Source organism: Mercenaria mercenaria, chromosome 6 (genome assembly GCF_021730395.1).
Source record: "Mercenaria mercenaria strain notata chromosome 6, MADL_Memer_1, whole genome shotgun sequence".
NCBI classification, from domain to species: Eukaryota; Metazoa; Mollusca; class Bivalvia; order Venerida; family Veneridae; genus Mercenaria; species Mercenaria mercenaria.
The window spans coordinates 45,534,195-45,562,191 of NC_069366.1; the positions used below are offsets into that span (position 1 = coordinate 45,534,195).

The 27,997-nt window shown below is 36.2% G+C and overlaps 3 protein-coding genes across 3 annotated transcripts; 1 reads left to right on the top strand and 2 right to left on the bottom strand.

Moving 5' to 3' along the window:
• Positions 1 to 41: 41 nt before the first annotated feature.
• Positions 42 to 8,247, bottom strand: LOC123550155 (uncharacterized). Its single transcript, XM_045338592.2, has 4 exons — positions 3,648 to 8,247; positions 2,645 to 2,707; positions 1,292 to 1,580; positions 42 to 1,005 (listed from the first exon to the last, which is right to left on the bottom strand). Exons 1-4 carry the CDS (start codon positions 3,651 to 3,653, stop codon positions 617 to 619), a joined length of 747 nt encoding a protein of 248 aa, XP_045194527.2. The 5' UTR covers positions 3,654 to 8,247; the 3' UTR covers positions 42 to 616.
• Positions 8,248 to 8,410: 163 nt separating this feature from the next.
• LOC123549043 (biogenesis of lysosome-related organelles complex 1 subunit 4-like) lies at positions 8,411 to 19,303 on the bottom strand. Its single transcript, XM_045336817.2, has 5 exons — positions 19,103 to 19,303; positions 15,639 to 15,710; positions 15,097 to 15,198; positions 12,938 to 13,057; positions 8,411 to 8,974 (listed from the first exon to the last, which is right to left on the bottom strand). Exons 1-5 carry the CDS (start codon positions 19,211 to 19,213, stop codon positions 8,762 to 8,764), a joined length of 618 nt encoding a protein of 205 aa, XP_045192752.2. The 5' UTR covers positions 19,214 to 19,303; the 3' UTR covers positions 8,411 to 8,761.
• Positions 19,299 to 27,876, top strand: LOC123549042 (protein IMPACT-like). The gene is made up of 10 exons (XM_045336816.2): positions 19,299 to 19,411; positions 20,230 to 20,358; positions 20,918 to 20,970; positions 21,604 to 21,666; positions 21,853 to 21,941; positions 22,573 to 22,698; positions 24,774 to 24,868; positions 25,261 to 25,428; positions 26,330 to 26,464; positions 26,912 to 27,876. The coding sequence occupies exons 1-10, from the start codon at positions 19,382 to 19,384 to the stop codon at positions 26,957 to 26,959; spliced, it is 936 nt and encodes a 311-aa protein (XP_045192751.2). The 5' UTR covers positions 19,299 to 19,381; the 3' UTR covers positions 26,960 to 27,876.
• The last annotated feature ends 121 nt before the right edge of the window (positions 27,877 to 27,997 follow it).

Genomic DNA, 27,997 nt, shown 5'->3' on the forward strand with positions numbered 1-27,997 from the left:
CATCTGATCCTGTACATAAATGTCACACTGATTCAACGCAATAATGCAATGAAAAAGTATGCCCATGTACATGAACAGGTATGCAGGTCTTAGTTTTTGGAAGTGTATACTTGACAAGCAGTATAAAACTTCCACTTTGTATGCAAATATCCGGAGCAACTAAGTGGAATTAGATATTCAATTCATTTCAAAAGTTTATTGCCACAATGCATATAGAAAAAGTTCATAGCAGTTTATATAAAAATAGTATGTTAAAGTTATAAGTACTTTTTTATTTTGAAGTATTTGTAACTGTAGTTGATTGTTAACATGAATACAAATCATATTTTTAGGTATATTAGATCCAGATCTTGAACGTTTATGTAAACATAAATTAACAAGCTTTTATGTATTAACAGTACTATGCATTATATTTGTTTACATGCATAGAAATAAAAAAAAACTGGCTGTTATTACTTGCATGACATTTGATTATGAATGTAGTTCTATATGCAAACTTAATTCATATATTTAGTAAAGTTAAATACATTTGATGAGGATTTTATACATCGGAAGTAAATATCAAATATAAAAGATGACCATTGGATATCTTTGAAGTCGACTGTCTAATTTTCTTTTAATTTGTGTAATGATAAACGTACACCCTTTCGTTTGTGCCACACAACCGCCGGAATTCACATGCTCTATTTGGGCCACAAGATCGCTGGTAATGATACGAAGATGTCGTGGTTCCTTTACTTGTCAAAACAGTTGTAGAATGATAAGCTGGTGTTGTGGTTTCCATTGTGGTTGTGAAGTTTGGGTTCATTGTCGTGTGAGAATCACTAGTATACTGATCAACCTCTTCATTTGCCGACTTAAGTTCGATTCCTAAACCTGCACTCCAGATACTAGCGATGATTTGGAGGAATGTGATGATCAGTATGCAAATTAAGCTCGTCAAATACAACATCTTGTACAGAGACAATCCACAACACACTGGTCTGTGAAAGCGGTGATTTTGTTCTTGAAAAAAAAAGAACATTTTCAATAATAAACTCTATGCAGTTATATTTAGGTTTTGTTTTGAATCATGACAAACAGATGTTCTTGTTTTAAGAGACGGTAATAGGAGCCAAAACATAAGTATCAGTCTCTATCTCTAAGGTAGCAGGTTTGCGAAATGGCGGCGGACTATCGCCATTCAGTATGACATTAATTCACGAGTGAGTTTAATTGGCGTTCGGGCGAATACTTAACAATAACTAATCTGTGTTGAATTTGATCCACAAAATGGTAAAAAGTTACTAACCTGGTTCGTCTTCGTCGCAGTTATAAATTGACAGACGTTTGTACTTGTCCGATTTCTGTTGGCATTTGTCGTCCTTCCTACCCATCACATACATAAGAATTGCGATCAATGCCACAAAAACTTGGAAACAAAAAGACAACCTCAGCAACCAGAGAACAACATAAACATCTGTGGAACCATTTGTGTCTTTTGTATCGTAAATGTTCTTCATGTCTGCAACAGTATTGCCAAAGAGAGCAACATTGAGACCAACGGTAGCAATGCCTTTGAGCTGGTGATAATCGCTGGGCTGGGAAAAAGAGAGACACAATATAAATACTTTTACGTGCAATTTATAATTGCTTCACGAACCACAATCGTATCACTGTTTTTTGTTAACCTTTGTATATTTTGTAGTTGCCATGGTTCATTATCCCTTTGAAATAGAACCTGGGGTTTATGTGTTGTAATTATAATATTTCCCTGTAAACAGAAATAAATCTATGGTATCTATTGTGTCCCCCATGACATCCCAGCTTGCTGCAGAATTTTCTAATCCATGAACGAAAAAATTAGAGATAATGTGAAATGTTAAAGATGACATGCGTGTTTGTGCAATTTTCAACATACAATTAGTATGACTGTTTAATTTGATATTATTTATTAACCCCCAGCAAATCAGAACTCGTTTTGAAAGACAAAAGATGGTACTTCAACGTATACTGCAAAATCAATGTGGGCGGAGTTGGAATGCGGAGTGTCACAGTACCCCTTTTCAGGGAAAAAATGGCAATATTTCATACTCTCGGACTCGACTAAAATACACTTAAAATTGAATCGTGTATATTGAACTTTTAATAGTTTTTACACTTGACCGAGACAAATGACTGTTTCCAGGCAATTGACATTTTTCTGGCTTTTGGATCGTGTTCATCAGCTAGATACGAAAACAATCTAAAATGGTCTTCCGTAGTCCAAATTGTTGATATATATAACAATTTTTATACGGCTTTATCAGGGAAATTTTTTCAACATTTCCTCAAACATCTTCGCCCCTCCCCTACAGGAGAAGTACGTATATATTAGCTTATAAGACGCACTATAAGGAGTTATATTTCCAGTTCAAAGAGTGGGAGCATCTTATAAGCATGTACTACAAGAGAATTAAAAAAAAAGAAACCCCAGATTGCTGGGTGCGTCTTATAAGCGAGTGCTTCTTATAAGCGAAAATATACGGTATATCGCTGACAAAGCTACCCCCACGTCTTGTCGAAACTGAATATCGCATCTCCTTTTACAAAGTTGTGTCTACATCCCTTGTGAAAATTTCACAGAAATTGCTCGAAAGCTTCTCTTTTCGCGTGCTACACTGACCTCTGTTTTGGCATCTTCACTTCGATCTTCTAAATTTACCTCTTCCCGGTTTTCAGACTTGTCCTAAATATAAAAATGCATTCTGTGTAAATTCATTAAGCATATCATTATTTATCTTATCTACTAAGTTTGTCAATCAACGTCATGTGACAACCGTTTATTTTCCATACACGGCTGCCAGATGCTTATTGATGTACTAATTCCCTTTTTGTCGGCGATGAGTAATTATTTAATGTCTTACACCAGAAAACACAAGCAATTTAATAAATCGAAAACAGAACTGTTCTAGTATATTTTTTCAGCTTTCGACGTCGGTTTTTTTTTGTTGGTTTTTTTGCCAACACTAACAATTTCGAAAAGTTTGGGTTTTTTTTTCATTTTTAAGATATCTTAAATAATGTCAATTTTATAGTCAAAACTGTATTTCCCCTGTGTAAAAAATCGAACCAAATCTAAGTTCAAATTTTAGAAATTTTACATGGAAACGGTACCTGTATGCTAAGATATTTTTTGTTTCAGAACTTATCAGGTATTTTCAAAATTTAAAAAAGTTTCTATTACCGCCTTCGGAATTCTTTAGAATGACATTTGATATATAACATTCAAAGTGAAATCAAGGGGGAAAACACTTGTTGCGGAAAATGCGGATCAAACTGCTATAACATTCAAAGTGAACTTGTTGCGGAAAATGCGGATCAAACTGCTAAAGCAATAAAAACGAAAATGAAAATGAAAAGAACAAACAACAACCTATATGCACAAAAATATGTTAAAATAAATTCGTGATGTGAGTAACTACATTGTAATATGTTTACACTTCGGATGAAATAGCTTAATACTGGTTTTGCACGGTTGGTGGGTTCGTATACAGACAGTAAAAATCTGACAAAAACGTGAACAGTCAAGAACATAAAACTTTTCATTTAAGCATGTATGTTACTGGTCAGAATGAATAAAACACGTGACGAAATTCACGTACTCTTGTAAAAAAAGTTGAACTTACCGACATGTTTGCTTGGATTCGTCGTTAAAACATTTTAGACCGTGTATGATATGCAAACATTGGTTTTCCAAAACTGATAAAATAGCATGTCTTGCCAAAAAGGCCAAGTTAAATTTATGTTGTTTTTCTCTGTTAATTAAGCAAAGAGAAGTGCTAAGACGATGTTATTGCTGTTGTTGTTATTAGAATACTCTTACACGAATGAACCAAACAGTCAATTAAACAAACAAACAAACAAAAAAGAAAAGAAAAAAAAACTCAAGCTCAAGTTTTGCACATACAGCTAAACCTGAAAAAGATACTGAACCAGGATATATTCTTGTGCATGGAGTCTAAAGTAGCGTGTTCAAATAACAGGAGAGCTGTCCTTAGTTTTTCTCGTGCCTAATAAACAATAAGTAAGCAATACACGTGTGCCCTGGTTAGGATGGGGCGGTAAGGATTTAGACGGAAGTGTTTTGAGGATTGTTACAAATTGAATTTATGTTTCTGGCCTAACTGAATCTAGACTTCTGGGTCTGGACAATTTATCGTATGTACTTTTAGCCGTGACAAAAAGAAAGTAAAGACAGACGAATATATCGATTATCAGATGGTAGACATCTGAGCATTCCGAGAGAGGTGCCGTATGTTGCATGAATATCTTCACTTCGAAATTAAAAAACAAAACAAAAAAAACTTCAGTGATGTCCCCGCAGTTCATAGGTTATCAACAGACTAAGTTTCAAGTGACATAAAGATTAACTTTAATGATAACCGCGTAATTAAGATATTTTCTGATATTCAGATAATAACTGTAACCAAGTATACATCACTAAAGGAAGGTTTGACATTGAAAACTAGATGTACAGTTTTACCTGCCTGAGCGGTCACCTCTATCAAGCAGACACTTGCCTTAAACATCCAGTCAGCTTACTTCTCAAACTTACTTTCTGTTCTAATTTCAACCTCTTTTATTAAGTGTACATGATCAGAAAGTTTTTTTTTGTCCGACTTGAAATTATAACAAGAGGGCCATGATGGCCCTAGGTCGCTCACCAGAGTAACACAACATAAACATGTTTGACCTAGTGACCCAGTTTTTGGAACCACATGACCCAGTTTCAAACTCATCTGAGTTTTCAAGGAGATAAACATTCTGACCAAGTTTCATCACGATTGGAGCAAAAATATGACCTGGGTAGAGAGTACAACCTCAATAAATACCAACAATACATTTTATGACTTGACCTTATAACCTAGCTTTTTATCTTAATGACCCAGTTTTGAATATGACATAGACTTCATAAACGCAAATATTCTGACTAGGTTTCATCAACAAGACAGAAAATATGGCCTCTAGAGTATTAACAATGCTTTTCTATGACTAGACCTAATGACCTAGTTCTTGATCCCAGACAACCTAGTTTCAAACTTGCCCTGTATTTTAAAATGGTAAACAATCTGACTGGATTTAAAAAGCAAAACGATCTGACCAGGCTTCATATAGATCTAGAAGAAAATGTGACCTCTGGAGATTTAACATGGTATTTCTATAATTTAACCTATAGTGACCTTGCTTTTGACCGCAGACGGCTTACTTTCAAAGTCATTCAGTATTTTATTGGGGTAAACATTCTGGCCAAGTTTCATTAACTATGATCTCTGGAGTGCTAACTGTACAAAATGTTAAAAATAGACGACGTGTATCATGACAGTTCATCTCTCACAGTTATCTATCATTATACAATTGTTAAATTCTCTTCAGTGGTGTCAAAATTATTGTCCTTAATGTTTCTGGATGGATGGATGGGAACGGATGGATGGGACAATGGTTCAAATTTGTTTTACCTCCAACAATATTCTAGAATTTTATTGGTTTAAACATGGTGACTGAAAAAAGTGGTTGTTAGAATGAATCAGTTATTGGGTTTGTTAGTGATCTGCCACAGAACAAGAGCTGTCTGATTTTTTTTTCTGAATTAGAGCTTTGCCAGTAAAAACTTTATAAAACTTGAACCAAAAAATCCTAAGTTAAAAAGGGGCATAACTCTGTCAAAATTCAATCTGAGTTATGGGGATTGTTTCTCCTGGTGAAGACTTTGATAGTAAATAACTACTTTAAGTTTTAGGTCAAAAGCTTTGATAGTAACAGAGATATTTAACTTTTAAGTTTATCAAAAACTCTAAGTTAAAAAGGGTCATAACTCTGTCAAAAAAGTTTTGATTGTAACAGAGATATTTGACTTTATCAAAAACTTTAACCAAAACATTCTAAGTTAAAAAGGGCATAACTCTGTCAAAATTCAATCAGAGTTATGTGGATTTTTTTCTCCTGGTGAAGACTTTGAAAGTAAATATTTTAATTTTAAAGTCAAAAGCTTTGATAGTAATAGAGATATTTGACTTTACCAAAAACTTTAACCAAACAAGAGGGCCATGACAGCCCTATATGGCTCACCCGAGTTTAGTTGCTTGCTTGAACAAATTTCTTTGCTAAAGCTTCAAAAACAAAAAAGTAGGCGAGTAGGTCACAGTAAAGATAATGATATAAACTACTGAAATCTATATGAAAAATTACAGTTGGTTCAAATTTCTTTGCTGTAGCTTCAAAAACAAGAAAGTAGGTCAGTAGGTCTTGATTAAGACAATTCAAAATGAATATTGAAATCTGTATCAAACATCATACTTGTGGTGCAACTTTCTTTGCCACTGCTTCAAAACAACAAATAAGTCTATGTAAAACAAGGGACCACCCGGGCGTGGCTTATATTAACCCCAGGGTCATGATTTGAACAATCTTGTAAGAGAACCACTACAGCATGCCACATACTAAATATCTAAGCTCTGGACCTTATGGTTTAAGACAAGAATTTTTTTAAAAGGTTTTTCCCTGTACAAGTTTATTTAAACCATGACCCCCCCCCACACACACACACACACACTCCTGGGTGGGGCCAGGGGAATAATTTGAACAATCTTGGTGAAGGACTACTATACAATGCAACATACCAAATATTAAAGCCCTAGGCTATGTGTTTTTGTGCATGAAGATTTTCAAAGTGTGACCCCAAGGGTGGGGCCATTTTTGACCCTAGGGAGATAATTTGAACAACCTTGGTAGAGGACCATTAGATGATGCTACATGCAAAATATCAAAACCCTTAGGCACTGTGGTTTTGGACAAGAAGATTTTCAGGTTTTTTCCTATGTAAGTCTATATAAACCATGTGACCCCTGGGGCAGTGCCCATTCTTAGTAGAGGACCATTAGATGATGCTACTTACCAAATATCAAAGCCCTAGGCCCTGTGGTTTTGGACAAGAAGATTTCAAAGTTTTTCCCTATATAAGTCTATATAAACTCATATTTGACCCTAGGGGGATAATTTGAACACTATTGGTAGAAGACCACTATATGATGCTACACACCAAATATCAAAGCCCTAGGCCCTGTGGTTTTGGACAAGAAGATTTCAAAGTTTTTCCCTATATAAGTCTATATAAACTCATATTTGACCCTAGGGGGATAATTTGAACATTATTGGTAGAAGACCACTATATGATGCTACACACCATATCAAAGCCCTAGGCCCTGTGGTTTTAGACAAGAAGATTTTTTAAGTTTTTACTTTTGGTTGCCATGGCAACCAGAGTTCTGTATGGAATTCAATTCTTTGAACAATTTTTAAAGAAGACCATCCAAGGAACATCCCTGTGAAGTTTCATCAAAATTGGCCTTGTGGTTTAAGAGGAAATGTTGTTTAAAGGGAAGTATGGAAGGATGCCCGACGGACGGTGAGTGATCACAATAGCTCACCCTAAGCCTTTGGCTCAGGTGAGCTAAAGAATCTAAGTTTAAAAGGGGCATAACTCTGTCAAAATTCAATCAGAGTTATGTGGATTGTTTCTCCTGGTGTAGACTTTGAATAACTATTTTAAGTTTCAAGTCAAAAGCTTTGATAGTAACAGAGATATTTGACTTTATCAAAAACTTTAGTCTTTAACCAAAAAAAATCTAATTTAAAAAAGGGGCATAACTGAGTCAAAATTTGAATCAGAGTTATGGGGATTGTTTCTCCTGGTGTAGACTTTGATAGCAAATAACTACTTTAAGTTTCAAGTCAATAGCTTTGAAAGAAACAGAGATATTTGACTTTATCAAAAACTTTAACCAACGACGACACCAATGCTGGGGCGAGTGCAATAGCTCTACTTTTTCTATGAAAAGTCGAGCTAAAAATGTGGGGTCAGAATTATAAATATCGGAATCTGAATAACGCCTTGCCTCAAATTTATCAGAATGACCATAGATATTTCTACAGAGTGTCACTAACAAACCAGTTACTAATGACAGCCCTCCATCTCAAATGTTTTTCATAGGGATATAACTAATAAAGGTGTCATGAGAAAGTGCTGCAATGACCCCAGAAATGCCTGAACATATGACCTCCAGATGAGCTGCCAACACTATAATCAAAAGACCATTGCATCTGCCACTAATATGGTTTCTTAAGAACTATGAGGTAAGGACAATGCAGTTTTTCATTAACCCTTAGCCTGCTGGCGGCAATTGGTTTTGTCTTTGCGACCAGTGCAGACCAAGATCAGCCTGCACATCCGTGCAGGCTGATCATGGTCTGCACTGTTCGCTATTCAGTCAGTAAATTTTCAGTGAACACCCCTTCAAATAATAAATGGTATTGCCCAAACTGAATGATGGACCAGTCCATTTTAGAAATTTAGCAGGCTAAGGGTTAAACTTTAAAAGAATTTATTCAACAATACAACATAAAACATATAATCAGAATCACAGTACAATGCCAAAAGCTCTGAAATTAAGACAAGAGCTAAAAGATTAAATTTTTTCAAATTGTTTTCTAAGTGATTTCTCTACAGCGTGCTTCTGTAGTGGTACCTATAATTTCTATTTAAGGTACTTAAGATATTTAAGTTTTCCATTTCTAATTTATTTGGTATCCTGGTGTATATTTTCTACCTTTATCACTTACTAACTACAACTATGTATCCGTTGTTTTTCTTCCTACAGTAACTGTACACTCTAACACTTTTTTCCTATCAGTATTTTCAATTTTAAAATCACAGTAGCTTTTATTCAAGAAGAGACAAATTTCCTTAAGTGTCTGCAGGTGGTTTAACATTTGGAATATCTTGACTTTTATCCACTTCTGGCATTACAGGATCTGGAATGTCTTGACTTTTATCGACTTCTGGTACTTCAGGATCTATCTGTTGAGTATTTGATGCAGGATGCAAATATTGTTCTGTTACAAATATTTCTGGAGCAACAAACTCTGTCCTTTCCTCCTTATTCTGGCCCGACTTCTTCTGAAACAGAGAAATGTAGAACACAGATTCAATGCTCTGAGCAGTTTCAGTCCAAGAGTAAAACAAGATACCAGAAAGACAGCACCTTTCTTGACTATTTCAAAATGTTTACCAAGATATTACTACTTAAAAACTTTAAGCAGCTCTACAACAATGTTTGACCCTAGTGACCTTGACCTTTGAGGCTTCTGACCCTATTAAAACTAAGGCATGTCTGCCCACTACCTAACCTTTATGTGAAGTTTGATGACAACAGGGTCAAAAGGTAGGAAGATATGAGCCGCGCCATGAGAAAATCAACATAGTGGCTTTGCGACCAGCATCCAGACCAGCCTGCACATCCGCACAGTCTGGTCAGGATCCATGCTGTTCGCTAACAGTTTCTCTAATTGCAATAGGCCTTGAAAGCGAACAGCATGGATCCTGACCAGACTGCACGGATGCGCAGGCTGGTCTGGATCCATGCTGGTCGCAAAGCCACTATGCTGGTTTTCTCATGGCGCGGCTCAAATTAAGAAGCATGCCATAAAACTTTAACCAGTACTATTACAATATTTGACCTTAGTGACAATGACCTTTAGGATACCAGACATTAAGGTACTAGATGTATGCTCCCTACCAAATCCAATCCGTATGTGAAGTTTGATGATACTAGGGGCATTTGTAGTGACACTGAGAAGCTTGACATAAAACTTTAAGCTGGATGCAACAGCAACAGCAAAGGGTACAATAGCCCTCCTTAATCTTCAAATAGTAGTGCCAAAAACTAGATTTCATAATAAATTGAATACACTCTAATAACAAGAGCTGTCCGTAAGACCGCGCGCTCCACTATTCTGGGATTTGACAGTAAAATGAATGAGGCCTAGCGCTGGGTTGAAAAAAGTCTGAGCCAAATTTTTACATCGTGGATCGAAGAGGCTCGCATGCTCAGTAGCGTGTCCACGACAGGGCTTTGGTGGGGTTTAAAGGGGGCTTTGCCCCCTGAAGCTTTTGGGCTTTAGGGTATATCAAATGCTTAGATTGCAGCAGAAAACACCATTAACTGAATGGTCTGTCCTTGTGTAATAATAAGCAAAACAGTGCATCAAGGATAAATTTATTTTTAACCATAATTTATATCATTTCTTAAGATATTAACAATATAGTCTCGCACGCCCATTCGCGTGTCCATGACAGGGCTTTGGTGGGGTTCACAGGGGGCAAAGCCCCCTGAAGCTTTTGGACTTTAAGGTATTTCAAATGCTTAGATTGCAGCAGAAAACACCATTATCCACAAATGTTAAATCATACTAAATGCTTCATAACTGAAAATAACTGAAACTGTATTTGAAGGAATTATGCCCCTTGGTGTATCTTCCTTTTTTAGTAGAGGTCTCTTATTCAGACATACATTCAATGTATGTCTGAATAAGAGACCTCTACAAAAAAGGAAGATACACCAAGGAGCATAATTCCTTCAAATATACAAATTAGTGTTATTAGGATTGTTACAACAAATGCAGATGATGATGGTAATGATATATTTTGAGTTTCAAGTCATTATCTTATAATAATATTATAGTACTAAAGTTATGTCCAGAAAACGAAGTTAGTTAAAAGATTTAAGTATAAAAGGGGCATAATTTGCAAAAATACAAACAGAGTTATGGGGATTGTTACCACACATGCAGATGATGGTGATAAAGATACACTTTAACTTTCAAGTCTTTATCTTATATTGCATTAAAGTAATATCCAGAAAGCGAAGATTGCAAAAAAAATTTAAGTACAAAAGGGACATAATTCTGTCAAAAATACAATTAGAGTTATGGGGTATGTAACCACACATGCAGATGAAGATTATAAACAAATCTTTTTAATTTCAAGTCATCAACTTTTAAAGTACCAAAGATATGCCTATTAATAAAGCTTTCAAAAAATTTAACATGAAAATAATTCCAAGTATAACTCCTTGGTGACCTTGACCTTGGGTATAATGGGCCCAGCCCCTGCATTTATTATGTTTGTATGCCGGACAATGTTTATGAGAAATTTCAGTAAGGTATAAGCAAAAGTAACAAAGTAACGACAGAAAAACAAAGGTTGCCGAAAAACTTTAACCTCAAAAGCAACCTAAGTATAAGACCTTGGTGACCTTGACCGTGGATAAAATGGGCCCAGTCCCTGTACATACTTTGTTTGCATACTTGACAATGTTTATGTGAAGTTACAGTAAGATATAAGCAATAGTAACAAAGATATGACAGAAAAACAAAGGTTGCCGAGAAACTTTAACCTTAAAAATAACCTAAGTACAACACATTGGTGACCTTGACCTTTGGTATAATGGGCTCAACCCCTACACATAATTTGTTTGCGTACTGGACAATGTTTATGTGAAGTTACAGTAAGATATAAGCAATATTTACAAAGATATGACAGAAAAACAAAGGTTGCCGAAAAACTTTAACCTTAAAAATAAACTAAGTATAACAGCTTGGTGACCTTGACCTTGGGTATAATGGGCTCAGCCCCTACACATACATTGTTTGTGTTCTGGACAATGTTTATGTGAAGTTACAGTAAGATATAAGCAATAGTAACAAAGAAATGACAGAAAAACAAAGGTTACCGAAAAACTTTAACCAAGAAGGGTCACGCCGACGCTGGGGCGAGTAGTATAGCCCCCCTATTCTCCGAATAGTCGAGCTAAAAAGGAATGTTCGATCTAAGGTTTTTCTCATGATGCACAAAATAATCTGAATGCAACAATATCATAGCATAAACAGTTGATGCTGTAGAAAACCTGACTGACCCTTGTTTATAATTATTCCAACCACATAACCATCATAATATACAGATCTTTGCTTCCACCCACACAGACAAATATGATGAACAGTTTGATGGAAACCGGCTTTATTCTTCAGTATTTCAAGTTTAAGATTTAGATATTAACTAGATTTCACTTTGCTTGTAACTCTTTAACAATTTTTACATATTCAGTTTCTAGGAATAAATTTTCTTATGTGCTGAAATTTTGAAAAGGAATCTTTAGCTATAAGAACAACAGTCACAAAAACATGATAGTTTAATACAAATGGGACCAAAAAAGTTTAACATACATTAATGCTTCAGCCCTAATTTCATAGAAAATGTTAATCAATATAATGTATGAGGCTAAAGAACATTCTGATATGCTTTTCTCTGTTAAAACACTCTTATGCTAGAATGACGTCACGTTAACGTGCGGTGATGTCAATGTTTTTGTTGCGACCAAGAAAGAGCACTACTCTATTTTACCTACTGTTTTGGATCAAGGGCATATTAGAATCGAAATAATTTATAGCAAAACCATGTCTTAACACTATTTATACATTCGGGCGGTAATACGTCGTACAAATAATTGCACTCGGGCTGCGCCCTCGTGAAATTATTACACCCGACGTATAACCACCCATCGTGCATAAATAGTGTTAAAACACTCTTCTGCTATAAATTATTTCTTAAATAATATCTCAAGAATGCAACTTATATTTTGCATTGTATTTGAAGTGATCACCTACACTTTACAAAAAAAAGGTTTAAAAAAAATTAACTGATAAACAATTCAGAAGAGACAACAATGAGACATGCAAACATGATAGCAGAAATATGTTTGAAGTACTCTCCTAAAATTCAGTTAACTGCAAACACAGGAAAACTTTAACATATCTGAAAATAAGCTGAAAAAAGATATGAGCCGTGCCATGAGAAAACCAACATAGTGGGTATGCGACCAGCATGGATCCAGACCAGCCTGCGCATCCGCGCAGTCTGGTCAGGCTCCATGCTGTTCGCTTTTAAAGCCTATTGGAATTGGAGAAACTGTTAGCGAACAGCATGGATCCTGACCAGACTGCGCGGATGCGCAGGCTGGTCTGGATCCATGCTGGTCGCATACCCACTATGTTGGTTTTCCCATGGCGCGGCTCATATACTTACACCACCAACTAAAGAGGAGAACATTTTCCTGAAGCTACTAAAGGATCCCATTTCATTCTCAGCCTTGTTTACACATTCTTCCATACTGTTCACATCTTCACGTACAATTTGCACAAATGCCTACAAATAGTACAAAATAACATGTACAAATTCCTACAAAAAGTACAAAAACATGTACAAATGCTTACAAGTAGTACAAAATAACATGTACAAATGCCTACAAATAGAAAAATAACATGACTTGTACAAATACTTACAAATAATACAAAATAACATGTACAAATGCCTACAAAAAGTACAAAAAACATGCACAAATGCTTACAAATAGTACAAAATGCCATGTACAAATGCCTACAAATAGAAAAAATAACATGTACAAATGCCTACAAATAATACAAAATAACATAACTTGTACAAACACTTACAAACAGTACAAAGAACATGTACAAATGCCTACTCCAAATAACATGTACAAATGCTAACATATCGTACAATAGCAAGAGCTGTTTATATAACACACATACTCCCACCATCATGATGGCCTGTCAGAGGTAACTAGGTATGTTATTTTGTATGTTGTGACTTTGACCTTTGCCTAAATAACCTCAAACATAATAGTCATCTGTGACCTAGGTCTTTGACAACCTGGCCTCCAAAATAACAACAGTCATATTCTGACCACAACAACCATTCTATGAAGTTTGACGATTCTAGACCAAAGCATGCTTTACTTATTTAGGAAACCATTTTCAGTCTCAATGTGACCTTGAACTTTCTCCTACTGAACTCAAAAACAATAAAGGTCATCTCTTGATCACAGGCAATCATCCTGTTGATCACTGGCAATCATCCTGTGAAGTTTAACAGCTGGAAGCGAAAGTGTTTTTGTCACTGTGACCTTGACCTTTGTCACTGTGACCTTGACCTACTGACCCAAAAAAACACTAGGGGTCATAATTATATAGTTTATTCCAAATGCAATTCAAAAAACAATTTGAACAATTTTTTAGAGGAAATATATGAGAAAGTCACTTTAGTTAACTTGAAGATGCTTTTGTAGAAAAGCATGTATCTCCCCCAAAGCATAATTAAGTAGAAATTGGCAAGAAGCCAGTAGGGGACAGGAGCAAAAGCCAAAGAGACACTGATGGTTTGCTATTAAAGTGACTGGAATGCAACTGGAACCATTTATTTGGCATGTCTAATCATCCTATCAAGTTGCAATGTTCCTCAAGTTATGGGTTGGAAATGGCTTTCCATGCTCTGGCCCATGTGACCTTTACCTCTGAATGAATGGCCCCAAGATCAATATGGTTATTTACTAGCCATGTCCAATCATCCTGTGAAGTTTCAATGTTCTGGGTCAGCGTTTCTCTAGTTATGGATCAGAAACAGTTTTCTTTGTACTGGCCCTTCAAAAACAGGTTTCCATGATCTGGCCCTGTTACCTTCACCTTTGGTCGAGTGGCCCCAAAACTAATAGGGGTCATCTACTCTGTAAGTCCTATCAACATAATGAAGTTTGAAGGTTCTGGGTCGAATGGTTCTCAAGTTATAGAATGGAAACGGGTTTCCATGTTCTGGCCCATGTGACCTTGATCTTTGATCGAGTGACCCCAAAATCTATAGGATCATCATTCTACTCTGCATGTCCAATCATCCTATGAAGTTTAAACATTCCGAGTCAAGTGGTGCTCAAGTCATTGATCGGGAACATTTTTCCATGTTAAGGCCCTGTGATCTTGACCTTTGATCTAATGACTCGAAAAACTATAGGTATTATCTAATCCGTAAGCCCTATCACCCTATAAAGTTTGAAGATCCTAGGTCAAATGGTTCTCCAGTTATTGATTTGAAATGAAGTGTGATGGACGGACAGACAGGGCAAAAACAGTATGTCTCCCCCAATGATGACAGGGACCAAATCCATTTGCTTGTTTGTTTTGGGCTTAGCACCATTTTTCAACAGTATTTTAGTTATGAAATGGTGGGCACATAACCTAATGAGTGTTCCTGGATTTTGTATCAGTACCAAGCTGTTCTCAGCAAGTAACTGCTAGCTTCTTCACATGAATCTGGGATAAAGTTAAAGCATATATTACTAATGGCAACATTATTATATGACAAAGAAAAATGCTCTGAAAAAATTAGACACTTACCTCCAGTTGGTCAATTCGTGTAAAAATTTGTTTCATGTCCGCACACTTTGCCTGTATCTCTCGAACATTTTTATCTACACATAAACTTGTGTCACTTCTGATCTGGTGTAAAACGTAAAAGAAATGCAACATATAAGGAACTTCAAAATTTAAGGATTTCAAGAGAAAATCCTTAAAGCTTAACACAAAATCATCAAATTTTATGTTTGTTCTGAAAATGATATTTTTACATGATGCTATTTGACCTATAAAGAATAACTTCTATTCTAAAAAAAGTTTATGAATTTCAAATAAAAGTGACTGCACTATGTGTTAAAATTGTTGCAATTTTTATCACTACTTAAGCTACATATTTGAGAAAATTATGATGCTTGCATGTAGTATCATACTAGTATGTAATGTTACTGAGAAAACAAAATGGAAAATTGTGCAAGCAGTTTAATGACAGACATAGAGTCTGCTAAGTCTGAAACTTACAATAAGAGATAATCACTTTAATAATGAAAGATTATAGAAATTTCAGTAAGTAATATTTAACTTACTGTGTCAACTAAACCACCAAACTCATCCAGTTTTGTTAACATCTCTTCTATACTGTTGTAGAAAGCCTGTCTCTGAAAAAAGTTAACATGAGAATAACAAAAGTATATTAACCCTAACCCTGCTATCTTTCTATAATGAACTTGTCCATCTTTCAATTTGGACAGTACCATTAACAGTTAAAAGGGGTGCTTACAAAAAAGGTACCGACTGAATAGCGAACAGTGCAAACCATGATCAGACTCAAATGTCCACAGATATGCAGGCTGATCTTGGTCTGCACTGGTCGCAAAGGCAGAATCACTTGCCGCCAGCAGGCTAATTTAAGGGTTAAGCTAGTGAACTTACAGGATGTTTACATTTTATGTGTTGGCTTTCATTAGTTGTACAAAGCTGCAGTTGCAGTCAGCTAGATCAGAAACTCGAAGGTACGTATGCAATATCACAATGAAATCCAAAGTTCATGAATGTTATCAATACCATTTAATGACGAAGCATTTTTCATCTTGTTTACATCTTTTGCACATAAATCAAATGAAACCCAAAGAAAATCTCATGTATTGATCTATGCACTTTTATAATAAATGCATTTTATTTCAAAGTTTCTAAACGTTACCAATTGTAAGTGACTGAGATACTAAATTTCAGAGGAAAAAAGCCATGGCAATTAAGATTCAATTTTTCATCATTTCCATGAAAAGGAAAGTGTATCTTGTTTCTTTGTCAGAATGAGCATTAACACTTGCCAAGCCAATACATGCATACAATATTTCATATTATAATAGCATTAAAGGGATATTACATGTGCTACCTATTAGCTAAGCAAATGAAAGTATTAACTCAGATAAAAATGTATAAATTGACATAGAACACATTATAAATAAGACAAAAAATTTTGTTCTTTAGCCCTTGTACCAGTCCTATATAATGGTGTTTAGTTTCATATGTGGTGGACGGACAGCTCAGTGGTTTGAACACTGGCCTTCCAATCCTGTCGATCCCCGGCAGCTACTCAGGAATTTTCAGAAACGCTTTTCAGTGTTTCCCACCCAACTAGAGGTGTACATCTACATCTTTCACCCAACCGTCGATTTCCGACTATCACTGGGCGGCGCTGTCAGAGAAACAGTTGTTAAAGAACTGATATGTTACAATGTTAAAAGAATAAAAGCTAAAAAAGACAGTATGCTACAGTTAAAATGGGACAGAGGCAACAGAATTACATACTGACCACCGCCAGCCTCTCCCTAAAGATACTGAGACTGGGGCTAGATTTAACATAAGTTGATAGGGAGTTCCAGAGTCGGATGGTCCTAGGGAAGTAGGAGTTAGAAAAGTACTGAGTGTGAGACATGGGGATTAAGTAATTTAGGTTTCTAGTTGGAATAAGATGAGATTGGTCGACTGCAACTGTCTGGGTCCTTATTTTATAAAACATTACTAATGAATTGTGTAACCTTCTATATTGGAGTGTATTCCATTCTAAGGTTTTCAGCATTTGTGTAACACTACTGGTGTAACTGTAGTCATACATGACGTACCTAGCAGCTGACCTTTGGACATTTTCGACTTTGCTAGTAAGGTTTTTTGCCAAGGATGCCAGACGCTTGAACAGTACTCAAGTTGAGGGCGGACATAGGTGTTATAGGCAGCAATTTTGACCTTTTTATTGTCAGTTTTGACATTTCGTTGTATGAAGCGAAGAGTGGAAGTTGCTTTGGAGGTGATATTGTCAATGTGTTTGGACCAGTTTAGATCTTTGGAAATGGTTATGCCTAAGTATTTAGCTGCCTCACAAGTTTTTAACTCTATGTTGTGAAGTTTGTAGGGGTAGACTACAGGATTTTTCTTTCTAAAAATTCTAAGGACTTCACACTTGTCCGGGTTGAACTCCATGGACCATGTCTTCTCCCAGGTTTCTAAGCTAATGAGGTCTTGTTGCAGAGATATACTATCTGAAATGGAGTTGATGGTAAGGTATATTATGGTGTCATCTGCAAACATTCTTGCGTTACATTTGACGGAATCTGGTAAGTCATTGATATATACCAGGAAGAGACAGGGCCCAAGAACAGACCCCTGGGGAACTCCAGACAGTACAGGAAGTTCACTGGAAAAATGACCATCAACAGCGACTTTCTGGGAGCGATTGGACAGGAAAGATTTGACCCATTTGGTAACTTGTGGGTTGACACCAAGGCTTTGTAGTTTATAAATTAGTCTAATGTGATCGACCTTGTCAAACGCCTTGGAGAAGTCCATGACAATAACATCTGTTTGTTGACCCTGTTCAGTGTTATTGTAAAGTTCCTGAGTGAAATTAATGAGCTGAGTCTCACAACTGTGACCTGATCTAAAGCCGTGCTGGAACTGGCTAAGTAGCTTATGCTTGTCAAAATAGGTCATAAGATTGGAAACAACAATGTGTTCAAGGAGTTTGGAAGCAATGCAAGTTAGGGAAATTGGGCGATAGTTACTAGGTTTAGACTTGGGACCTTTTTTAAATACGGGGGCTACGGTGGCTTTTTTCCAATCACTGGGTACTAGGCCAGATTCGAGAGATAACCTGTCTATATGGGCAAGTACAGGAGCAATTTCATGGTGGAGTTCTTTTAGGATGCGTGGGGATAATTCATCAGGTCCTGAGGCTTTATGTGGGGATAGGCCATAGAGCAGTTTTTCCACACCTTCAGTGGTGACCTGGATCTTATTCATCATGGAGACTGGGGATGAGAGGACGTTGGAACATATATGCTTCAGACTAAGGGGCTGGGGAGGGGAAAAGACAGATTCAAATTGTTTGTTTAAGATAGTAGCCTTTTGGATGGGGTCTGTGTAGGTAAGACCATCTGATTTAAGGGGGGCAATGCCGACATTTTTGTCAGGAACCCAGGCAATCCTTGAGTGTATGAGTGCTATACACTGGGCATGTTAAAGAACCAGGCTGTCTATTCGCAACGAGCTCGGCTAAGTCGGACAAGCCTGTATCTGATTTCTGATCTCTCTGTCATGGGGACTTTGTCTCAGTCTGTCCCTCTGGTCAGATCGCTCTGTGTCTGTACTAGTAGAGGATGAATTATGCGCCCTGTGTGGCTGCATTTGAACTATGTAAAGCGCCTTTGAACGTGAAATTGATCATGAAAAGGGTGCTATATAAACCTGGTATAATAATATAATATAATATAATAATATAATATTTAGTTAAAATACTAGGATATTTTTAGGGACAGACTGATAACTTTTAACTGTTGCTGTCCAGAGGGAAATCAACTTTTAAATATCATATCATAAAATAAGTCATCCTGATTAGACTAATGAGTATATATTAAAGGCTAAACCTTGTTCTGCAGAGCTGGTTTTCTAGTCCCAGACTCAATAAATTATCTTATATACACCAATCATCCTATCCATATCATCATAACAGCATATAATCTGAGCTGATTTTTTTAGCTAGATTTTGACCAACCTCTTTTGAAGCATCCACCTGTAAATACTGGCCATAGTCTTTTGTCAGTTCATACAAATCTGTCTGCAGCACTTGTAAATTCTCTTCCTCTGTCTGTGGATTGTCCAACATACTTAGTTACTGCAGAATACTTGTTATTTTGTAAAGAAATGCGGACAAGTATTCATTTCCTTGTTAGTAATTGTGGTTTTCAAGTGAAGAGTATGAGTGATCATGTGACAGTACCACGTGACGTAAACATGTCTGCGCCCACGTAATCGTCAAAACAAAAGTAGAAGTATGTCAGCTGAAGATAATTCGTCTTTACAGGTAAATTTCATACTACAGCTTATTGGAGTTTTTCTTTAAATGTATGATAATAGTTGAAGCACACTCCACTCGAAAGATCACGTGAGCTTATGTTGTACTTGTTTGCTTTCTTTTTTATTCTATCTTGCATGTAACAGATGACAGTATCTATTCATCTTCGTAAGACGGCTCAAAGTTAAGTCTAAGCATAGCTTTACTTATTTGGCCTATCAAAGTGGCTTATTTTATGATATTCTACTTATAGTGTCCATACCTTAAGAGTTATCACGCTATACCTACACGTCCTGTAACTGTTCCAAAAATACTTTATCTCTTTTTTCTTATTCTCACCAAGATTTTATATATTTGCATACAGTTTATCACATATAAGCTATCTGACATTATATAGCTAATGTACCTATTATATGTAATTAGGCTTAAGTAGAATCTAGCCGCACAGTGAAGTGCATCCCGTTTTTCAAAAAAAAAATGGATATTCTATTCCATTGTTTATGCAATATTCTCTGCATGATTGAATGATACATCTGTTGCAGTAATTAACGTTAAACCTAGTCTGTATTCAGACCCAATGTTTTGTTAACTCCTAAGGCTATGCAATTTGTATAATTATGCCTTTTTTAACAAAACAACTATGAGGTTAATTTGCAGAGGTAGTACAATCGAAAAAGTAGAAATTTAGGGAACTTTTTTTAAAATATTGAAAAAGATTATCTGGCCAGACCACATTAACCAAACATTTCGATGAAGTCCTTGAATGATTTAACCCACACTTTTCACTTGATAGTGTGTTAGACTTATTTTATTTACAAAATGTACAGAGAGATGAAATAGAAGCTCTGTCTGCAATATATGGTGAAGAATGGTGTGTGGTTGATGAAGATCATAGAATATACTGTATAGAGGTAACAGATGGGCAGACCAAGCCAGTTTGGACAGTTTGTATACAGGTGAGATTTCACTGTCAGTTATTCTGCAATACATGAAATTGCTGCTTTATTTACTGTTTTATATATAGACTATTAGTTATCTCTTTTAAACAGTTAATATATAGCAGTTTTAAGTATTATTTGATAGATAACATTGGCAAAGCTTCCTGTAGGCCCTGTAGTCACGTGCAGGCCTAAAATATTGTTTAACAAAGGGATTAAAAGCGCTGCAAGTAGTCCCATATATGTTACTTCTTTTAAAAACTCTCAGTATTGACACTCCTCTCAAACCCATCCTGAGTTTCATCACAAGCAGGACCGTGTCACGCAACTGAAAATGCAGCTACGGTGATACAAACTTCAAAATTTTCTGACGTGGCCCGGACCATCGTAGAAAATTAGTGCATACACAATGAGTTTTACCAGGCTATAGCCGTGAATACGAACATAGACATAATTGTATTTGGGTAATTGAAAGATTATTATAATCGGAAATAGTGAATTACTTCTTCTCTTCAGCGTTTTGCTACAGCATATCAGGCACACATTCAGTGATTACTTTTACTATACATACTTTCAGGTTCATCTTCCAGAAAACTATCCGAGTGAGGCTCCACCAGAATACCAGCTTAAGTAAGTCAACCAGTTGTGTTACCTATACAGCTGTATCTCTGTGTACGTTCTGATTTACTCCGTAGCTAAAAAAGAATATGTTTGATAAAAGACCGGTATATGCAGCGCCAGTTTGCTAACATCTGCCATGGTTTTCAGTTGTGTGTGGAATACAATGTGAGTTATTAAAATGTTCGGCTTCCACGATTACTCTGAAAGCAGTCAATTAATGTAATTCAGTGAAAAAAATAACGCAAATTGCAGTCGTTTCTTACCAAAAATGTATGAAATAGAATATTTTGCAGTTTTCTTATGACTCAACTGTAGTTTTCTAAACTATCCAATCTGGCGTACCTAAAAAATAAACTTTTTTTTTCCAAAGTTAACGGCGACTGTTGATCTAATTTCGCATAGCACACGCCTGCCACAACCAACGTCCAATATAAATCGCACGCATCTTAAATTACGGAATGGGCGCCGTTGTGAAACAAACGCGGTGGCCTCGACACTGCACACAAATGCTCCCATAAGTATAAAACAGGAATTGTAAAACTAAAGGAAAGGATTTTGGTCTGCACATAAACAACAGACATAATACGTGATTGTAATTCCACAATGGCTGTGTAAGTAGGATCTAAAAACTTGATATTCCAGTGCACCATGGTTACGTGGCGATGAAAAGAGAAATCTCGAGGCAGCTTTAGCAGACATTTACTGGTAAAATTACTTCCTTCCTTCGTTAGAAAGAAAAAAAAACTTATAATATTTATACGTATATATTTAAAAAAAACAAAACAAACCTATTCTCGAAGAACAGTGGTAAATCAGAAACTATCAAATGATTTTAATGATTTCTTTGTCACATATTTTTGTATATGGAACCTCGAATTAATTTATTTCCAGTGAAAATCTTGGTGAAAGTATCGTTTATCTGTGGGTGGAGAGAATACGAGAATTTCTACAAGCAAAAACAACTTCACCTGATAGTAAAGGTATATAATTATGTAAAAAGTAACAGTTAGATGCATTTCTTTCCTCTTGAATAAATGCTTTGTAGGTATTGTTTTTACTGCTATGAAAATGCGTACACGGTCACCATCATGCACCATGTGGAGTAACTTGAGTTTAGGAAGTAGGTCGAGTGAAATCATAATTTGTTTACATCACAGTAATACTTAAAATCTTTGCTATATGATGTGTAGTTAGTAATTCCAGAGTGAATGCATGTATACATGATGTATGTTGAATCAGTTTTTTTTGTGGGTGCAGAAAAACCGTTTTTCACCTTACCTGCTATTTCCATGCAGTCTCTAACGCGTTAATGAATTCAGTAAAATTACGTAGTTTTCTAACAATCATTTAGTTTTTTTTTCTGTAATTTCTGTACAAGTCATATAGTTTTCATGTATAATTACTGTAACAGTCATTTAATATTCGTGTACAAGTGCTTTAACAGTCACGTCGTCGTTGTGTACGATTACATTAACAATCACGTAGTTTTCACGTATAGTTGCTGTAATGATCACGTAGTTTTCACGTATAGTTGCTGTAATGATCACGTAGTTTTCACGTATAGTTGCTGTTACGATCACCGTAGTTTTCGCGTGTCATCTTTATTTCCAGATGACGAATTGCTGTTTGGTATACGCCAGGTCAACTTGACAACAGAAGTAGATCATGGGGACGATTTTGACCACAGTTTAGTGATAGCAACAGATCATTCAGATCACATTTCTGATCAAGGAGACGGTATGTGTAACCTCGATTATAATATATTTTGAACATGGTACGGTCAATAGTCAGCCTGTACGGATTATGGTCACCGTGGTAGAATTAAAGACAGCAGACCTATCCTTAAAACCACATTAATCGCACATAAAAATAATAAAATCTATAAAAAAGATCATTTGGAAGCATAGAGCGCAACGATCGAAGCAACATAACAGCAGGCACGGTTTTGGTTGGTCTCGAGTCCGTTCATGAGCCTCATAGAATTCGAAAAGTCCTTACATTTTTGTTGGTCACCTAAAAATTACTAGATTTCTTCAGACCTAAGCGGTAGCATTCGCATTTCAAGAATAACAACAAAAGCTAATCAAACTCTGGGATTCATTATGCGAAACATTACCGGCACAATCCATGAAAAAGTAAAAGAACTGGCATACAAGGCGTATACCATTTTGAGCCCTTATACTTCGAAAAATATCAACGAACTTGAAATGGTTCAGAAGCGTCAGGCGCGAGCCATACGTTAGGTTAATTACTCCCCGCTTTTAAACCATGTAAAAAGATCTGAGCTGCCGGTCTCCAGAACACCGGAGATTAGACTTCAAACGTACTATGTTTTACAAAATCTAATACAATATTATAGCAGTCGGCTTTACAAACCAGCTTAAGCAGACATATGCATATGCTGTCACTTAGACACTAAGATTCGCCTCCGGTTATCACAAGTACTCGCTTTTCGCATGTAGTATTACGCTTGGAACCAGTTGCCAGGTAACATCGCAACCCTACCCGACCTTGACCACTTCAAGCAGGGTTTTGTATTTAGATTAATGTTAGTACATACATAGCTCTATGATGATGTTGTACAGTCATTATGTCTCCCACCACACAGTGGTGTGGGAGACATATTGATTTACTCCAGTCTGTCTGTCTGTCTGTGTGTGTGTCTGTCACAAAGCTTGTCCGCACTCTAAGTCGAACATTTCTCATCCGATTTTCACCAAACTTGAACAAAATGTGTTTGACCATAAGAACTCGGCCATATTCGATAACTAGCCAAATCGGTCCAGGCGTCTTGGAGTTATGGCCCTTGAATTACCAAAAATCGGTCTTTTTACTCTTGTCCGCACACTAATTCGAATATTTCTCATCCAATCTTCACCAAACTTCAACAAAATCTGTTTGACCATGAGACCTCGGCCAAGTTTGATAACTAGCCAAATCAGTCCAGGCATTTTGGAGTTACGGCCCTTGAATTATCGAAAAATTGGCCTTTTTACTCATGTCCGCACTCTTAATCAAACATTTCTCATCCGATCTTCACCAAACTTGAACAAAATGTGTTTGACCATGAGACCTCGGCCAAGTTCGATAACTAGCCAAATCGGTTTAGGCATTTTGGAGTTACGACCCTTGAATTATCGAAAAATCTGCCTTTTTACTCTTGTCCGCACTCTAAGTCGAACATTTCTCATCCGATCTTCACCAAACTTGAACAAAATGTGTTTGACCATGAGACCTCGGCCAAGTTCGATAACTAGCCAAATCGGTCCAGGCATTTTAGAGTTACGGCCCTTGAATTACCGAAAAAATCGGTCTGTTTACTCTTGTCCGCTCTCTAAGTCGAACATTTCTCATCCGATCTTCACCAAACTTGAACAAAATGTGTTTGGCCATAAGACCTTACCCAAGTTCGATAACTAGCCAAATCCGCCCAGGCACTTTTGATTTATGGCCCTTGAATTACTGATTGGATCCACTCATCCAGACCATCTAATTGGATCCACTCGTCTAAAACATCTAGAGAAACTAACATTTTCACATAGGGGCAGTTGTGGGAGACATGCGCTTTTCTCAAAAGCATCTCTAGTTGATACAGATTTTACAGTTATAAAAATATATACTATAGGAGATTGCTGATGTTGTTGATTTTCTAATTTTTCAGACTTTTTCGAATTAGGTATACATGGGAAAGACGTATGATACAACTTCATAAATACGACCCCAGACATACGCTTATCCCTTTCGAATCTGTAAATTTAGGAAAGATGCAAGGAAGATTTTAAAGCAATTTTTTTTATCATTTTTACAACTAGGCTGGGAATGTCCTGAAATTACACACGGAATATGTGTCACAGACAGGCGGAGTACCTTCCAGCCTCACTTAGCTCCGGTCTTTCATAAGTGCCAGGTAATGTTTCATTATTGTAAATTTGTACAGATCTTGTATTTACTGACTGTATAACATGTTCAATTATGTAAGACTTAAGCTATTTATGATTAATATCAACACATGTAGGACTCTTTTCTTCCGCCAATACAAATCAACATTGTATGTATGAGTAATACATTTGACTTCGCAGTAATATTGTAATATCTACTTTTTAACCATGGGGATTTCGGTCTCTTCTAAAATGCTGTAGGTATGCATTCTGGTATTATTTTTCACTACATGTTAGAGTAACTTGTACCTTACGTTTGGTTCTACACGGGCCCCGGTATTTTCTTTCCTTTGTGATTTACTAAAACCTAGTACTTCTTTGAGGGATTTCGTGTAAATTTAGTGGCTGTTTTATACTATAGGTCAAAATGGTACTTGATAAGCTATACGAGAATAAGAAGATTGCCAACGCTACTCATAACATATATGCATACCGGATATGCCGGAAAGACGCACACTCTGTACTGCTGCAGGGCTGTGAAGACGACGGCGAAACACATGCTGGATCCAGAATGCTACATTTGTTGCAGGTAGCTTTGTTTTTATAAGCTTCAATGAACGTTTGCAATTTTATGTTTATCCATCTTTCCGTGCAAATTACCCATGTTAAACAAGTCTTAAGTCACTTGCATGACATAAACTAGGTCTTGTAGAGACCTTCAATATTTGATACTGTATGAAGACCACATACACCTTCCACTGCAATATTTTAGGCGTATGTGGGCACAATGCACGTGTTATGTGGGCACAATGCACCAGTTTAAAGGATGAAAATAAAACTTTCAACAAATTCCTTCACTATCGGCACAATTAAGTACATACAGCGACTTTCCAATTTCTAGAGAGGAGGAAAAACACAGTTGTCCCCCTGTGCGATTTGGCACCATGAACACCTCTCAGGGATAAATATTTGATTGTCAGGTCGGTACTATTGAAGGAATTACCCCAATATTGAATTTGGTCAGCATAACCAGACAAGCGAGTCAGCACAAAGTATTGCTGGCATATTAGCAATACCGCTTTTCCTATTAACCATCTGAAAGCCAGCTGGATAGCTTCCATATATGAATAGATTCGTCATGAGGGAGCAGGTTTCGAACCCATAGCGACAAAGGACAAGCAAATCTAAATTACTTTAGCCATTCAGCCATGGAGACAAGTTTATAGTTCCATAGCTGTTCGATTTTTTAAACAGGGGCCGTTTTAGTTGATAAATGTCAGTCTGAAAAGGTCACACTGCCGAATTGTAAAACATCTCCGAAGTACACAACTATAGAAAGCCTGCTACAACAATCTACCAATATACCGGTCGATAAGCTTCACATGCATCTTTTCAAAGGCTTCTTGCATCAAAAAATAAGTAAATAAAATGAAAATAAATTTTGCTGCATAAAAAGTAAGGTGTGTAAAATGTATATTTATCTTATACAGATTTTAAATGCGGAGAACGTCCTGGTCATTGTATCAAGATGGTATGGAGGTATATTATTAGGTCCGGATAGGTTTAAACATATCAATAACTGCACGCGGACAATATTGGAAGAGCGCGGATACATCAAGGAAAAGGTAACGATTTGCTTGTCATTTAATCAAGCTGTGCAAAGTATGAACTTTAAAAGGAAATAGTTGAACCATTTTAAACATTTTTACCCGTTACTGATACAAGTCAACTTGCACTTAGCACATCAGAATCAGATATTGCTCTAAGCCTGTTCGTGAAGGTTGTTTACCTTACATAACCATCGGAATGTAAATATTAATTCACAGTCTGTAGTTTGATTTCACTTAGTTTTATTTAGAACTCTGTATTTTACAACTTGTACTGTTGCTATGGTCGAAAACGAAACAAAACTGTCGAAGGGCCTGTATATGAAACAGTAAACATATTATTTCAACTGAAATATGCATGTTATAGTAACTAGCAACTAAGTCCTTGGCTAGTGGCAATGCAACATACTGAACGTAAATATTGCTAGAACATGATTATAATGTTCCTCTTCATTTTATTTTCAGGGAGAAAAGAAAGGCCCAAAAAGTGGTGGAGATAAAAAGAAAAGATGACAGCGGTTTACTAGTATCCAATATGATATATGAGCCGTGCCATATGGCACGGCTCAATTATGCTGTTATACAAGACTTTTTAAATTCGCCCGCCACTGTGCTACATATTTGGTCAAAAAAGTGTTTGTTTCTCAAGTATAAGGCTGGAGTTCCTATACTCCGTCTCGGAATAGTGATTCATTATGTACAACCATGAAAATTGTGAAAATATTTTTTAACTGGATACAAGAATGGTTTCTGCGGCAACGACAACAAATGCGTTTTTACATATAGACCATTTGATTTTGATTTTTTATGAATGAGTTTTATCAGCTTAATACAGGTGTCGTTTTCATATAATTTTCCATTCTTCAAGGGTGAAAGTGTATACATCTACCATTATTGGTGAATAGGAAGTGTAAATTTAAGACATGATTATAATATATTACAGTAAACGTATATTGAATTATGTCAGCCAAAGTCTCAATGGGCTACGCTTATAAGCTTGGGGAAATTTTTTAGCTTATGACTGATTTATTGTCTATGCAGCCCTCCACCACACACCATCCCTTTGTTATACGACTGTTCAGCGTCACCCAAAAGTGTGTACTTCTGACACCTGTTACAAACTTCGGCAATGCAGATGTCTAGAATACTCCAACAAACCAAAGCAGATAACATAAATTATAAACAGATTACTTAAAAGTTAAAAACACAGTTGTTAGGGGATTTATTGTGTTGTTGATCTCAGATTGTTGCATTTTATATTTTTTTTGTTTATGTTTATTTTCCTTTCTTTGTTAGGGCTAAAGAATTACAAAACAACTACTTTAGAAAAGTATTTTGATAAACTAAATGGATTATAAAAGTTGTAAATATGTATAAATTTAGATATATAGAAACAGTTGGTTGATCATGCAATACAAAAGTGAACGAAGGTCTTGTCTAATATTTCAATATGCAAATACATTTTGTATGTAAACTCCATCTGCGAAAATGTCAATATTCAATAAATGTTCATAAATGTCATGAAAAAATAAATGTTTTATTGATGCTGTC